At 33.4% G+C, this 17,921-nt stretch overlaps 1 protein-coding gene and 1 long non-coding RNA gene across 2 annotated transcripts; one reads left to right on the top strand and one right to left on the bottom strand.

Moving 5' to 3' along the window:
• The first annotated feature begins 8,867 nt into the window (after positions 1 to 8,867).
• Positions 8,868 to 10,554, top strand: LOC144558950 (uncharacterized). Its single transcript, XR_013513066.1, has 2 exons — positions 8,868 to 8,977; positions 10,304 to 10,554. It is a non-coding gene; the product is annotated as an uncharacterized LOC144558950 (long non-coding RNA).
• A 319-nt stretch (positions 10,555 to 10,873) lies between these two features.
• LOC144559142 (LEAF RUST 10 DISEASE-RESISTANCE LOCUS RECEPTOR-LIKE PROTEIN KINASE-like 2.1) lies at positions 10,874 to 14,997 on the bottom strand. The gene is made up of 3 exons (XM_078308103.1): positions 14,089 to 14,997; positions 12,146 to 12,175; positions 10,874 to 12,052 (listed from the first exon to the last, which is right to left on the bottom strand). The coding sequence occupies exons 1-3, from the start codon at positions 14,810 to 14,812 to the stop codon at positions 10,941 to 10,943; spliced, it is 1,866 nt and encodes a 621-aa protein (XP_078164229.1). The 5' UTR covers positions 14,813 to 14,997; the 3' UTR covers positions 10,874 to 10,940.
• Positions 14,998 to 17,921: the final 2,924 nt, after the last annotated feature.

The raw sequence follows: 17,921 nt of genomic DNA, 5'->3' as shown, positions 1-17,921 counted from the left end.
AATGCTGATACCATATCTGCATCCGTCGGATAATGAGTGGATACGAATACAGATACGGATAGTAAACGGATATCAAAATTCAAAACCAAATCCGCCTTAAACGAATACGGATACGGATTCGAATACGGATATAAAACGAATAATGGTCGGATAATTAAGATATATGAACTTCTAAGATACAAATATTAATTAAAACATTAAATATAAATATTAATGAACTTATAAGAGATGGGAGATAATCTATTCATATAATATATATATCAAATAAATGAATGATAACAAAAGATGTTGTGGTCTAATGGTAACAAAAGCTTAGTCCCACCTATAGCAAATATTAATTCCTCTTTTATATGGGTCCGGTCAAACTATTCGAATCCGGATAATCCAGATATCCGCTCTGTATCCGAATCCGGATCTTCTATGGATTTCCAATAATTATCCGAATCCGGATAATTCGGATTCGGATTATATGTAGATGCAGAGCGGATATCTGCCTTATCCGGCTCCGTTTTCACCCCTACTATCGATGGTCGAAAAATGGCTCCACCGATCCTAGAGATCGGTGGAGAAAATATTTTTTTTGCCTCGACCGATCCTTAAGATCGGTGGAGTCTTTTTTTATAATTTTACCGCAAACAGTGCTTGTTTTGTTAAAAAGATTAAAACAGTTCTATTTAAAAAAAAAAAATCGACAGATAGCTAGTGTCCAATCCATTTGCAACCCATTATGTAGCTTGCAAAACACAATCATGTAGCTATATTCCGTACACTCATACCTCAGTCAGGGCCCAAAATGAGAGAAAATGTACAAAATCAACCCCGTGTTTTAAAGTTATTAAAACATCTTGAGTAGAATTAGGATGTTCTTAAACTTATAAAATTCTTTAATGACAACTCTAATGATGAATGCAAACCGTTAATACCGATCTATTTTACGAGTGACATGTTTATATATCAAATTTATAAAATTTTGAATTAATTTAGTATAAAAATTAAAAATCAAACAGTAAAAAATAATAAAAAATAAACATTGAGGTGGTTGTAATGTAATCTTAATGTTATAAAGTTTCAAAAAAAATTTAATTTTTTAATTTTGGAAGATACTAAATCGCAGGGCCAGTTTTGAAGATTTTGGGTCATTTATATATATACTATTTTTATGAGACCGGCTAATACACTTCCATAAATACTTCAACACCATATGTTTATTAGTCATTTTTGCATTTTCAAAGTCCAAACAGTCAATCCGAGCTGTTCAACATGATATCCATATTAAAACATGCTTAGAAACCAAATTTTACATTTTTGGGATTCTTTTTACTATTTTTTAAGATAGGTAGAAAATCTATCGATTCAGAAGATTTAGAGATTAATAAAAACAATAATTTTCTACCAATCTTAAAAAGATAGTAAAAAAATGTAAAATTTAGTCTCCAAGCACGTTTAAATATAGATATTATGTTGAATTGTTTGGATCGATTATATGGATTTTTAAAACGCAAAAATAATTTATAAGCATATCGTGTTAAAGTACTTATGGAAGCGTATTAGCAGGTCTCATTTTTTATTGATATGTCAATAAATTATATCTATTTATAGAAAATTTTGGACCAATTTGAATTCTAATATATACAGATTAATTTTTTTCTTTTTATATATGCATTTTTTTTTTTTGAACCCTTGAATCTTCAAGCCAGAGCAGTCACCTGAATGTTCTGTACCAGTGCCGGCCCTCGATTATTGACTAATTGAAGCAAGTAAACTACACGGAATTTACATCCTTGACTAATCAAAATTGGAAATTAAATAAAAAAACCGGAAGCTCGCAAGTCTGAGTCCACGGGAATGAAATCTGCTGAAATCCTTGAGGATTTCAGGGACCCTGAAATTCCAAATCCAACCATCTAAATTTTTTTATACACGAATCTCAAAGCAGACAGTTTTTTATGCATAAATCTCAAAACATATAAATGGTTGAATTCAGAATTTCAGACTCCTGAAATCCCTGAGAATTCCCACATATTTGTTTCCGAGTCGGCGGCCCACCCACCCAAAAGAAATTTTCCCGAGTCCGAGTGCATATTCATTAATTAATACGACTTTAGCTCTTTTAATTGGACCTTTTTGCGTCCATGACGCGTACAAAATTAATGACTGATGTGGAATATCTACGGTCAGAGTAAACATTACCAAAGATGCTATAAATAACTTTGAATCATTTTACATTAAATGAAGTAATTGATTAAGTCAATAAAGTTCAGCAGCTTGATTAAAAAAATTTAGGTTTTCTCTTAATGAAAATAGTATCAAAGGATAATGATAAAAAAATAATGTCCAAAGGAAATAATAAAAGTTGTTTTAGTAAAATTAGACTGATACCTTTGCAAAAGCTGATGATAATAATATTATAGGTGGTATAGCATGTTATGAATTTTTTTTCTCTATCTGACTGAATGAGTTATGTTATAATACTTTTCACTAAATTTTGTTTTGTGTCATGCTGTATAAACAAGCTAGAAAATAAAAAAAATATAAACAATAACCTGCATTATATAATAATATATGAGATATCAAAAGAAAAGGCCACATATGATATTATCAAAGAGAAAATGTCTTTATCCACTGATCTTTGTCCACCATTTGTCCACAGAGTCTTATCTACTTCCGTTTAACTAATTTTAACGGATTTACAGTATACATGATATTATTTTATGGTTTAGATTTAGAAATTTTATAGTATACAAGATTCAATTAAAAATTTACAGTATTATTTGAAAATTTTGCAATATACAAGATTCAATTGAAAATTTTACTGTATACAAGATTCAATTTTACAGTATACAAGATTCAATTTTACAGTATACAAGATTCAATTTTACAGTATACAAGATTCAATTTTACAGTATACAAGATTCAACCCAGTGCAGACGCTAATAACTAACTCTAACTGCCAATAACCGCTAATAACCGCTAACAACTAACTCTAACTGCCAATAACTTCCTATAACTGCAATTTCCGAAAGTACAGTTTGAAAGTACATTTCTTTTCTTGTTGCAATCTTTTTCTAACTATCATGAGACCACTTCAAATAGTTGCTGGATGTTTTTTGATTAACTGATATTTTTTATGTGATATAATGTATAATTATACAGCATGTAGAAGTAATTTTACAGTATTCGCGCAAGTCAAAACTGTGGACAAATAGTGGACAAAAGGCTGTGGTGCTTCCATTTTTTTAAATATAGTAGCTGCGTACAATTAAAAAATAGAAACAAATTAAAATGTGCAAAACTCGGTGTCCACTTTCTTAAGAAAGAAATTCACCCGTGACGGTTAAATAAATACTCGTTCAAATGTTTATACTCAAGAACTGATGACCCTTAAAAGCGGTGTATACGAATCTTAAAGCAAATTGGACAATTCTGACCAGACATCAAACCGATTTTGGCTGACCATCTGAGCCCCATCTTCCTTGTACCCAACGAGAGAGTCACATATTTGCAGAGGGAGACATTGTCTCCAAAATTTTGGTACATATAAAATTCAAAACTATACTCGTAAAACCAAATTTAAAAAAAAATAATTTTATGTGTCAAAAAATTATAAAATTACTTTTTTTTTTTTTTTTGAAAACCTTCATAGATACTACGAAGTCATGAGGGGAAATTGAACTCTCGACCTTTGAGTACAACAATTCTAGGACATTTTTCTAGCCAATTATGCTACCTCCCCTTTCTCTATAAAATTACTTCACACTATATATCCTACATCCAAGCTCGCCCTCTGCTTGTACCTACATTTTCTGGTACATATACAATATACTATTTATATCTATTTTTTTAGAAATTATTATTATAATAGTGTTTTACTCGTTTTTTTTATATATGCATTAATTATAAAATGATTTGATAGAATATTTCATTCATAGCATCCGCTAGGAGCACACATAAAGTCATACATCAATTGGACCTCATTTATGTATCTTGAATTAACAAAATCATCAAGTTAAAATCCTACAAATTTTTATACAAATATAACTTAGATGATATAAAACGTAACCGATGGTTTAGTTTTTTTTAATTTAAACACAATTATAATTATAAAGTTAGCGATGTTTGACATAACAAATATTGGCATTAAAAAAGACAAAATATTAAAACTAACACTAAAAAAAGCAGATTATAACTCAGAAGGCATTGCAAAATAAATAAATAATGTAATGTGGTTACTCTAAGCAGAGACGCTGAAAAGACACGTGAAATTAAGTGTGTCAATTTAGTAAAGTTATAAATAGTGCATTATAGCGTTTTTTTTAGCCATTTTGATGCGATAAATGCTATTTAAACCTTCACAATTTACCGATAGCATCAATTGATCCTGCAAGTTTTACAAATACTTAGGCATGGAGATTCATTTAAATTTTTCTGTATGTTCATCTAAATGGCGCCGATTGATCCCAGCGGCTAATTTTCCCTCTAGCACTGATGAACAGACTGGAACTTGAGAGAATTGAGCCTTGTCATTTCAAGTGATTTAACAGTTACCCCTTAAATATTATTTATTACTAAATTATATATGTAATTTTATTAGAGTAATTTGATCTTAATACATCAATAATTCTTATGCTACTAAAATCTCTACAATAGTTCCAAATGCTTTTGCTGTTTGAGGGTTGTAACAAGGTCGAAAACATTTAACGCAAACAAATTAGCAGCAGGTAGATAACAAGAGAAGTTAAGATCTCCGTTATGAACTATTGTATTGAATTCAAAAATGTTGCCGAGTTCACACTTACTATTCTCATATCTTTTTCTCTAAATTAATAACGTGTCCACATTATCATTAGAGCGGATCGAGTGTGGTTATATCAATTTAATTTTTGGTCAGACTATAAAGTACCTTTTGTGTTATATTCCAAAATTTAAAAACGTGATTTATTGCTAAACTGATCTTTACACTAAATAAAATTTTCTAACTAAATTAATGACTGATCAGAAATATCTGATTAATCTGAAACGAATCTAAAAATTCAAAATATAAACGAAATATGATATTATGTATATTAAAAATATTATTATTATAGACCTAAAATAATTTTTATAACTACTTGCGGAAATTCATTACCAGACGTAAGATTAGAAAAGAAGAATAAAAACAAAATAAAATGATACGATTCGTATAAATAAATAAAATATAAGAATTGAATAGATAAATATTTATATAAAAACATACATGATTAATATCGAATCATTCAAAATTATAGTTGAGATTAAACACGAGAAATATTTGAAAACATAATATTATAAAATTGATAAATGTCGATTTATTAAAAATTCTAGAAGTATGACTAAATGGGTATTTATATACGTGTGTGTATATATATATATATATATCCTAATTGATTCGAATTTATAAAACAAACTTGATATTTAAAGGAGACTTAATGTTAATAAACAAATTTTATTTTTATACTAGTTCCTCCGAGATTTTTATTTTTACTCAAAAAATAAATAATTTTATTATAAATAACCACGTTTTTTGAAAAATTATATTTATGTCCAAACCGCATATATTCCTGGCGGGCTGAATTTTGAATTCGGACCGCATATATTCTAGGCGGTCCGAATCGAATTTTTTTTTTTTTTCTTCTTCTTCCTTAAGCACTATAACTAAAATGCAAGTTAGCAATAGTTATGCCAATACACCAATTATTAAGGTTAGGAACTTTAAACTTCGAAGTAGATAGGTAATTATAATAGGTTAGTTAAATAAAACACGTTTAATTTATCGTCTCACGAATAATTAGGGTGTTCTAGGATGAAACTTGGCAGTGTTGTTCTAGGATATCGAGACTGTATGTCGGTAAATTTTCATTATTTTTGGAGATGTTTTGCTAAGGAAACCAGAGCTGCAAAGTTGGACCCTGGATGAAACATTCATCGGTTGGGGCTATTTTTACGAGCTTATATCTCACGTTCTGTTCAGAGATTCTGCATGAAACTTGGTAGTGCTGTTCTAGAATGTCGAGACTATATGTCGGTAAATTTTCACGATTTTTGGAGCTGTTATGCTAAGAAAACCAGAGGTGCAAAGTTGGACCCCGGATGAAACATTCATCGGTTGGGGCTATTTTTGCGAGCTTATATCTCCCGTTCTGTTCGGATATTCTGTATGAAACTTGGCAGTACTGTTCTAGGATGTCGAGACTATATGTCGGTACATTTTCATGATTTTTGGAGCTGTTTTGCTAAGGAAACCAGAGGTGCAAAGTTGGACCCCGGATAAAACATTCATCGGTTGGGGCTATTTTTGCGAACTTATATCTCCCATTCTGTTTTGAGACTATATGTCGGTACATTTTCATCCTTTACTTCCCGTCGAAATGAATTCACACCATATGCAACCATATATGAATATTTGTTTCTTTTGAAAAATCTTGACCATTCATTGTTCATCTTACACGAATCTTGAAGCAACCTCATGCCTTGATCTTTGGAATCATTTGAAAATGGGATTTAAACCCATTTGATAAAACTGTCGGGTCCGCCTAGGAGATTTTCTCCCCGTCTCCTTCTTCTCTGTTTCGCGCAAGAAGGGAGAAACCCTCCCTGTCTCTCTTCTCTCACTGCAGCCCTAGCCCACTCTCCCTCTCCTTCCGCTGACAGCCCGACCCCACCTATGACTTTGATTCTCCTTCATGGAGAAGGCAGCGGCGAGAAATCCCGCCTATTTTGAGTTGGTTGCTGTGTCGTTTCGCTTGTCAGAGGCCCTGTACGGGCGACACTCCGTTCACCTGCTCTTGGTGACTTTCGTGCCTTGGCGTGCCTACCCTGTCAGAGGGCTTGGCCGTACCCCTCTATTGCTGCCTTGCTTGGGTATAAGTCCCTCTGTCTCTCTCTCGTGTGGTTTGCCTTTTCTCTTTCCCTCATGTGTTGAGATTTCTGCCTTGCTCCCCCTATTTCGCCTTTCCCTCTAATTTTCTTGAGAATCTGAAAACCTTAAAAATTTGGGGGTTTTCCATTGATTGATTTGAGTGGTTCTTGTTACTCGTGGTGCTGTTTTGCTGGTCTCTAGAGGTGCTGGATTCTCGCTAATTCATCGGACTTGCAAAGCCGTGACGTGAGACCAACTCTTGGAACCGGCTTTCTCGTAACTACCTCTTTGCTGATTGCTCTTTCCGGTTAGTCTAGCACGTCTTAATTCCCTCTCTTGGTTGTGTGATTGAATTGCTAGTCGGCTCGGGTTGTTGATTTTCCCGGCCGACCAGTAGAATGATTGAGGCCGGTACACCCTTGAATTGTTGTTGTGACGTTTGTGCTTCTATATCGAATTGGTACCGGCCTTTTTAGAGAAATTGAGGTTTGCTTGAATCGTGCCGTTATGCGGTGAATTTTCGCCTTGTGCTGCCTTTCCTGGTGTGTTGCCTCTGTCTGGTATATGTACATGTGTGTTTGTGTGCTTGTGTGTTTTGCTGACCTGCGTACCCGTAGCATTCTTTGTATTGTCCCCTGTTCCTTTTGTCTCTGTTTCTTTTATCTCTGTCTGGTATATGCGTGTGTGTGCTTGGATACTGGTTTACCAGTATATGGTTTACAAGGGGCCTTGTTGTTAATTTGTCAGAATTAGGGGTTGTTATGCTAATTACCCCTAAATAGTGTAAATAATGTAAGTGAAGGGGCCAAATTGTAAATGTGGTGAAATTTATGTATAAGGCCGGCCATATGTATGTATTTATGTGAATTATAGGTCTTTAAATCAAATGGAGTTGGATTAAAAATAATTGATAAGTCAAATGGGCCGGAAGGTATAAAGGAATTGACGGATTAAATGACGGCTTTTAAAAATTTAGGTTTTAATAATGTAACCGAATAAAACCGGATGCTTATGTAAACTTAAATTTAAATTCGGGAAATGATTATACCGTCCAGGGTCTTGATGCCTCGATGATAGCTCACAACATAATTTGAGCAGATACCAAAATAACCCGATTGGACACCTGTATGATCCCGAAACAAACCAAATTAAAACACCCAACACATTAAACAAAAATAAAAGTTTGATAAAAAAGTTTTAAAGTTAAAATAATTCTTTTAAATATTTTTCGAACTTGTACAAAAATTTGTTGCTAATTAATAAAGGACAATTAGATTCGAAACGACTAACTAAACAACGTAAAAATTTGATTAGTGATAAAAATAACGAATTGCGCGACTTAGAAATAAAATTAGTTAGAAAACACGTAAAATAATTAAAGGTCCTATTTTTAAAATTTTATAAACGAATAACACTTCTAGAATATAAAATAACTTAACTATATTAAAACGGATTATAAAATTCGCAATAATCATATAATTAATAGGTTATATCTAAATAATTGCCTTAGGGATTTTAATTGTAAATTAACGTTCGAAACCGAATTTCGAACCTTTTTTAAAATTTATTATAGTCTGATTCAAATAAATCAAGTAGATAGGAAATTAAAATATATTAGTTAAGTGAAAACACGTATAATTTACCATAACTCTCGAAAAATTATTTTTATTACGAATAATTCGACATTTGAATTTATACAAGCAATATATCTTCAAATTAAATCATTAGAATATAAATTTAATTAGGATTAAATTAGATTAAATTAGACCAAAGTGAATGATCAATAGTTGACGAACTTATAAATTAAGATTAATGCTAAGCTCGATGACATGAAATTAATTAATTAACATATGCCTAATCGGATCAGTCCGACTGACTGAACCGATAATTTTATAAAATCGAAGTAATCGAGAAATCGACTTGTACATTAATTGGGACGAAGGTTAGAATAAAATTAGCGTAGATTTTAATTAGTTTAAATTTCGTGATCACAGATCAGTCGACTCCGTACGAGTCCGACCCGTGGACCGATCCGACTGACCCGCAGTTCGGAGCATACGCGGAGCACGCTGATTATTAGCGACAGAGACTCCAGCCCTACAGGTGAGGGATATCTTAATTATTCTTTTCGTGGGCGTACTCTTACCAGTCGTTCCATCTGACCTGACATCCGCACTTTATTTTTAAGTAGTTGCATTAAAACTTTAGAGCATGTTTATCCTTTTCTGCACTATAGGTAGAATTGCATAAGCCCCAAAAAACCTGAATTTACTGTATTGTAGGAGTAGAGTAATTAAATAATACTATATTTATATTATTAGACTATTAGGATACTAGTTTGCCTTCTTCTCGTGGAGACAATATATTATTATTATATTACGTGCATACGCATGCATTGGTGAGAGCTGAGCAGAGTCGAGTGACTTCGTTCCGTCTTGGTGTCACTTGGCATGGGACGGCCCGACAGCCACTGAGCTGAGGGTCACTTGATCCTTGGATGGCTTTAGGATTTATATTATATGTATAAACTTTGATTATGTATCATTTTCGATCATTTTACTATTTGACATGAGCAGTTCCGGACTCAAGTTCTGTGGCACGATACCATTCGGGATTTATTCCTTCCCTACATTAGGAGCTACTTTGCCTAGAACGGGATTCCAAGCCGGGTAGTGTTGGGTAGAATCTTGTGCGGGGTTCCAGCACCGGTTTGGGTAGAATCCATGTGTTAGAACGGGATTCCAAGCCGGGTAGTGTTGGGTAGAATCTCGTACGGGGTTCCAGCACCGGTTTGGGTAGAATCCATGTGTGGTGTCCTATTGGTCTGGCCGGACGGTAGAGTTCTCTCCTGCTCATGAGGGAAGAGATTAACTTTTTACGACCTGCATTGTATGATTTCTCCTATTGGATATGTTTGGGTGATGAATCGTTAGGCGAGATGACACATTGGATTTGATATAACCATCGGCTAGTGTGCTATTATCTTGTGGAGCAATGCTCGATGTCACTAGGCAACGTGTATCATTGCACTCTGATCACAGTCCTTGGATTATATTGTTTGGATCTTTTTGATCCTATTGGCACGGCACGGGGTGATTACTTATCCATATTATTATTATTGTTATTGTATTTGGGCACACAGTACAAGGAGTACTGGATTCCGACTTGATTTATATCTGATATTACACCTTGATTTTATTTTGGGTTTATTTTGCATGTTGGCATAATAGAATAATAGCATCATGGCATCATTCAAAAGTATTGTAAATTCTATTAGCTATTAATATAGGTTCACACATGTGCACATTTTTAATTGTATTCATTTTATATATAAAAGTGCTTTGATCGTAGAGGATCCCTGAGGGGATAATTCTGGGTCACATACTGAGTGATTCGTCGCTCACCCACAAGTTGTTTCGTGGGTTTTAGGTACAGGTTCTGGCGGTCCGCAACAGGAGATGTCAGGAGCTGTCCCCGAGGGCCACACCCCTTGACCTAGTTAGGGTTAGGTTTTTGATTAGGTTTACGAGTCCCGTATTTCCTGTGTTATATATACGGGCTCGATAGATCATGTATCTCCTTCTATAGATGGTGTTATTTGGATCCGAGATGGATTGAATTATATGTTATGTATGTGTATGTTTATTTATTTGCTATGTGACTGATGCTTGATATTTATATTATTTTGCTTCCGCTGCTATTTGATTTATTATTTATGATTAGCCTTGCGTGCTTAATGATTAATTAAGCACGAGGCGAGGTTCATCACACCTTAATCTAGAATTCATGGTTTGGGGTGTGACATTTTGTGTTTAGTATGGTTAAATTAAATAAGCTTGGAGAAGATTTCTCCGGTATATTTAATATTTTGATTGGAATTAGAATTTCATTTTTATACATACAAGACTAAAAGTATTACATAGTGTAACCATTATTAAGGCGTAATTCGAGCTAGAAAGGATACCTCCATTTAATCAGAGAAATCCATTAAAAAATATGTCTCGGGTTCAACTTTTTTGAATGCATTAAAACTTACAAAAATTTAATAAATCACTTCCATTCGTTGTTATTCAAATGAGATTGACTCAGTTACATCAGTAGGCCCCTGGTCCAGTACTGGAGGCAGGGAAACGTTCAATGGCGGTGGCAAAGTCAGACCATCAATGCTTCTACCCAACATATCGAGTACTGCACTCATTGTAGGTCGTGCATGTGGCATCACCTGAATACACCACAAGCCAACAATAGTAACTTTTCGAACAAGTTCTTCACTTAAATCTGATACACCATACACAGAGCATATGTTGTTTTGCTCCACACACTTGTATATATAGTCTGGAAAATAGGTCTCACTGATACTGTCTGATGATTCCGTTTTGCCTTGCTTTGCTCCAAACATTTCAAGCACCATCATTCCATAACTATAAACATCAGATTTACTCGATACAACACCAAAGTTCCTTGAAAACACTTCTGGTGCTATGTATCCTATTGTTCCCCTCATTCCACTCATTGATATTATGCTCTCTTTTGGCTGACAAAACTTGGCTAAACCAAAATCTGATATTTTAGGGCAGTAATCTTGATCAAGTAGAATGTTATGCGGTTTGATATCGAAATGAACAATGCGAGTGTTGCAACCTCGGTGCAAGTATTCCAATCCCCGAGCTATCCCAACCGTTATTTCGAATCGCCTCGTACATTCTTCATTACTCAATGCTGAATTTTGACTTTCACGAAGGTACTTGTCTAGGGATCCATTTGGCATGAATTCGTAAATAAGAGCTCTCTTAGATCCCTTCATGGAAAACCCTAATAGCCTGACTATGTTAACGTGTGAAGTTCTTGCGATGGACACCACCTCACTGGTAAACTCGACCCCATTACTTTCACGGTCTTTAAATACCTTGACAGCAATGGGACTTCCGTTCATGAGGTTTCCCTTGAACACATTAGCATATCCCCCTTGTCCTATTTTGTGATTAAAAGATTTGGTTATCTTTCCGATTTCAGAGAAAGTGTACCTTTTGGGGGCCAGAAATCCAAAATTATGCAGAGTAACCTCTATAAGTTTTTCTCTCTTCCTTTCTTCGATCTTTTTATCTCTCCTAGAATAAAAGAGCAAGCAGATACAGAGAAAGCAGATGCAGGCTACAAACAAACCACTGAATAAGATGCCTACAATGGAGAACAAAACAACTCAATTAGTAAACAAATTACTTAAAAGAACACATTTTTTTTAACTGTGTACCACTTAATTAATTGCATTACCTATAATAACTCCGCTGTGACTCTTCTTAACTGCAGCACAAACAGAATGGAAAAGAAAAATTAGATGGACCACAGAAGTTCTCAAATTTTTAATTACTCACTGCAATTCTTGTTTTCCCTTTGAAATGCTTCATTACATTTTTTTGACGAATGTTTCATTCAATTGGACTTGAACGCTCTTATTGCAGAGCAGAAGAAAACACTTTTCTTTTATTATTTTTCCTTTTTTTTTTTTGGAAGTAGCTCCGTTTTTGTTGAAGGACAGCTGTTTTTATTCTCCCTTTAATCGGAGAAAGAGACCCTATATATCAAATGACGACACAATGGGTCTATGTTTGAAAGAGCAGCAAGTGGTGGAATCATTTACTTCCATTTCCTTTTCTCATGACCTCAATTTGTTTTGTCTACATTGCAATCTTTCGGGGCTGTGTGTACGACCATTTAAGTGCTAACAAAAAGATTAATGGAGAAATACAGGGATGTTTTACTGATTTTACCAACTCAGCGTGAATATTTGACGTCATATAAAGAAAATGATACTTTCTGGATCGTTGGTTGAAAGTTGAAACATATACATATAAGAATACTATGATGTGCAAGTTGTGAAGCTGCTTCTTCATTTAAACAAAATAAATAAATATTAAAGAGTAAAACTGGGGTGTTGATAAGTTCATCGAACTCCTTTGTAAACTTAACTCTAAAATCTATCAAATTGATTACAACAAATTCAAAACGTTAAAACCGATATACCTTTATACATACAAAATATTTAAATATTTGAATTAATTTTGCCTAGAGTCAAGTGGTAAAAAAATGTTCAAAAAATGAATGCATTAAAATTAATTTATAAGCATTCTAATTTTCACCTCTTGACTTTATACTAAACTAATTATAATTTTTTTTTTCATATAGGTGTATCACTCATAAGCTAGATCGGTTTTTATAGTTTGAATTTGTCCTTTGAAACTAATTTGATAAGCATTAGAGTTTAGTTCACAAAGAAACTAGTGAACTTAAGAACACTAGTTCAACTTAATTAGATTTCTTTGTCATAAAAAATAATTTAAAGCTATCGGCGATTAAACTTTCAGGATCTTCAGTGAAAAATAACTATAAAATAAAATAATATAAACTTTGAAATCTAATAAATAAGAAGAAAGAAGGGCTTCCAAATGTGACAGTAAGGTCATGTGCAGCCTATTAGCGTGTAGATATCGAATTGGTTCACAAAATAAATAAATAAAATTCAAACCGCAACATAATTTTACGGTTTGAAATTTTTATTCCAAACCGCAAAATTATATTGAAATTTGTGTAAATTTTACAAAAACTTTGGATTATGAATATAATTGGATATTTATATTTAGAGTTCGATATTAATAAAAATGTTGGCAAATGAGCTCATGAAGTGGAAACACTATTTTATTTTATTTTTTTAGAAAAAGTGGAGAACACTAATGAAAATCAACTTTCGCGAAAAAAATATGAGTAAAGAAAAAAGAGGAGGTTCAAATGTTTTTATTTTTTGTGTCTCCATCATGTCTTTATTTTTTAAAACTATAATAACTCAAAATTTAAAACTTAAAAGTCAAAATAAACCATTAGATGTGATATATGTTATTTTCTCTATGTGCTAATAAAAAATTATCGCATTTTAATTTTATTTTTATGTGAATCAATAAGTTGAAAATTCAATGTCTAGAAATTATTTACATTAGTACGTTTTTTATAAGCTCTTGATGATAACCAAAATAAAATTAAAATGTGATGATTTTTTATGAGTACATAGAAAAAATAACATAGATCACATTTAATAGTTTTGTTTTGACCTTTAAGTTTTAAATTTTGAGATATTAAAATTTTAAAAAATAGAGGCAAGACATTTGAATCATCCTCAAGAAATAAATGCGAGTAAAAAAAATTAAACTAAAGGTAAAACATACCGCAGGAACCGTTGCCGCAAAAACAGGTGAAATTATAGGTATAATTGTCGGCCAACAGAGTATACGCGCATTGTCCACCCCTTTTCTGGCATTCGGTACAATTATCGGTCTGTTTCCATCCCAATTGAAATCCATTCTTCAGCACCTGGCCGAACGCAGTGCTGAGATTGTTGTGATACTCTTCCACGGAGTATTTCAGCACTGGCACCACCACGGTCAACCGGCACCCAGTCATGAAGTCGGCATACTGAGAGGTTTGTAAGGGGTCGGCAACTAACACGTAGGAATCTCCGGCACCGGTGAAACATGTTATAGGGCTATAATTCTCCGCAGCAGAGAGGTTGCAACCAAAGAAGAACATGAGGTTCACATCAGAGCTTGTGTAGTTTACCCCAGAGTTGGCGAAGAAAGAGACGTTGTGTTGGACTTTCGGGCAAGTGTCACCTTGTTCAAGGACATCAGTGTCGACCAGAGTTATCATGTTATTATTATAGTCAATCGACAGCACAGTGTAATTGTCAGATTGGAGATGGAGGATCGCTGTCTCGTTTTCACAAGAGATGAGGAAGCCCGGCAAGCCACAGTTCTGGGTGGTGTTATCATAAAGAGAGAAGGGATACTGTATGATGAGATCCCCACACTTGAAAGATTTACATGTGGAGGAGCTGTAGGTTTGAATACAGAGGAGAAGAAGGGAGAGGGAGAGAAGGGGAAGAAGAGACATGGAGGAGGAGAGGAGAGGAGGATTTGGTCAATGAGTTGTGGGATTTGGGATTCTTCTATGGAGAGATTTTCCACACTTGAAAGATTTACAAGTGCGGGAGCTGAAGGTGTGAAGAGAGAGAAGAACAAGAAGAGAGAAGAAGAGAAGGGGAGTGAGAGACATGGAAGCGGAGAGAAGGAGGATTGGGTCAGTAGTTTCTGATTTTGCAGTTTGACGAGGAGGGAGGGGATCAGAGAGTGGACACCACTACAGCAATGCAGCAAGGTAGACTGCTTGACTTCCCGTGGAAAAACAATTAAGAGTTAACAAGTCAACAAAAACTCTCTCTGGATCTGCTGTTGCATGTTGAACTGTTTCGCGTGAGACCTTTTGTTTCCTTGTAATTGTTACAACCATGTCGGTAATAGACCTACATAAACCTGCAAGTTTCAGGTGTATTATTTCATAGTTGCATGATTGCATCAGCAATTGCAAGTTGTATGTTTGCGATATTAATTTTAAGGCCTCTGAAAGCTACATCCTTGTGGACTGTAATTAAGCCACCGCCATTTTTAATTTGGACATCTCAACAATGTTTTTTCCCCTTAAATGGTCCTCACTATTTCCTCTGTGTTTTATCTCGGAAAGTAATTGGCCTCTGAACTATTTATTGATTCAATTGAGTTCCTGACCCTTTTTTTTTTTTTCCAATCAGATCCCTGAAATATTCAACTTGGTCCAAATCTATGCCAGTAGTGAACATAACATGACCAGTGTAGTACCAAACTCGGGTACGTATATAATCATTAGATAGCTAGGTGCGTAGATTTGCAGTAGCGGTTCTTTTCAAAGTGGATATAAATTAACTTGTCTATCTTGGTAATATGCTAAACTCACCCCAGTGAACAAATTTGACAAATTGATTGGTGGATCAAAAGGCACTAGTGCATAAACACAACAAACACACAAGAAGAGCTGTTTAAGTCTGATGAATCCAAAAGTTGAGAAATTTTCTTATTTATTAATGATATTGTGGTTTGTGGATATGGGGTGATACCTTGTTTGTCAGATCTTTAGGTTATGTTTGGTTGTGAACTAACAGTGGAATACAGACTTTAAACCTCACTTATTCCATCAAACGTTGTTTAATTAAGCCGGACTAAGACGGAATAAGCCGATTTTTAGGCCGAATTAAATTGGTTTAAACTAAACCATCTCTCTAGGGTTTAATTTTAATTGAGTATGAGACTTAACTTTTTATTATTTTTAATTATTTTTTAAGAAATATAAAATAAGCAATTAATTTTTTTTCATTTACATATAATGAAACTTATAACTTTATCAATTATAGAATCAATATATTTTTTTAAATGCCATAACTTTTTAAATCAACAAAATATGCAATCTAGAAAATAATTAAATAAAATATTTTTTAAATTGTACTACAAAATAATAAAAAATTTGTTCATCAACCTAACATATTTTTGACAAATAAATTAGTACACATATAACTTTAATTAAATAAGATTCATTAAATGCAATGTAATTCTCTAAGATATAGAATTAATTTATACATAACTCATTTTCTTGTACAATTTTTTTCAATCAAAATGAAAAGAAAAAAAAAAAAAAATAGTTTTATTAATGTTATTACAAATTCTATAGGACAAAATAATTTGTAATATCAAATCATGCCTTAATCCATCAAATTCTTACCAAATAAGGAATAATTTAAGACATGAATAATTTAGATCGACTTAAGTTGAAATAATCAAGTTAGATCTCATTAACTTTACTCCACAATCAAACATGACCTTAGAGTTCAATTCTCGCTCAACATCACCTAAATCAAACAAATGTTACGAAATTTCCAGATTGACATGCACTTAATCATTGCTATAAGAGAGAGTATGCAAAAACAAGAATTAACATGACAAACTAAACAAGAGTTGCAGCTTTTAAGTCTGATTAATAGCAGCCGAAAATACTTATCTTGTTTCCAATTAGCTACCTTAATATTCATTGACTCAATTGAGTTCTTAATTTTTTTTTTTTCCCTTTTACCAATCAGCTCCCTTAATATTCAACTTGGTTCAATCGGATTGTCTGCTAACTCTTCTGTTATATTTTTCATTTAAATGGGCTGAGTCCTATTTGCTAGACATGGATATCCATTTAAATTGTTATTGCATTTTTTTTTTACAATAGCAGTACTGCGTGGTGTACGGACCGACCTAGGGGTGTCAATGGCCGCAATTTTTATATATAAGAAAATTGAAAAACAAAATATTAAAAACGAGAATGGGTATGTGAAAATTTTAAAAACAGGAAGGGGTACACGACCCATGGCGTCCCTCAGGGACGCCATGCCAAATTCAAGTTTGATGAAATTTTTTTTTTTTTGAAAAACCAGGGACGCCATGGTATACCCCAGCCCAAGAATTTAAACAAAAAAAAAAAATTAAATTCCAGGGACGCCATGGCATATCCAGTCCCATATACAAAAGCTGAAAATGAAACTTTACTTAGCGTTTTTCAGCTGAAAAAAGAGCTTTCGTGAGATTTGTATATGGTACTAGATATGCCATGGCGTCCCTGGATTTTAATTTTTTTTTTTTTGCTGAAATTCTTGGGCTGGGGTATGCCATGGCGTCCCTGGTTTTTCAATTTTTTTTTTTTCGTCGAACTTGAATTTGGTATGGCATCCCTCAGGGACACCATGAGTCGTGTACCCTTCCTGTTTTTAAAATTTTCACATACCCATTCTCGTTTTTAATATTTTGTTTTTCAATTTTCTTATATATAAAAATCACGGTGTCAATGGCATCCTTTTACTCATTTACCCGATCCATATCGTATCTAAAAACACGGGTAATGGTAAGATTTTTTTTTCGTTAGCTAATCGGGTACGGGTAAGGGTAATAATATTTTTTTTCATTATCTTACCTGTTTTCGTATAAGATAATTTTTAACAAATAAAATTATATATAGATATATATTTGTATGAAGATGATACATGATACAATAAAGTTTTTGTATTTTATTAAATTTTTATAATACAAATTAGTTGTATTCATTATTATTTTTTTTATTTTGAAAAATATTTTATCGAAAACACAAATCGAAATGT

This window comes from Carex rostrata, chromosome 9, assembly GCF_964058835.1.
Source record: "Carex rostrata chromosome 9, lpCarRost1.2, whole genome shotgun sequence".
Lineage (NCBI taxonomy): Eukaryota > Viridiplantae > Streptophyta > Magnoliopsida > Poales > Cyperaceae > Carex > Carex rostrata.
Note: the sequence above shows the minus strand (reverse complement) of the source record. Positions and strands in the feature narration are given on the sequence as shown.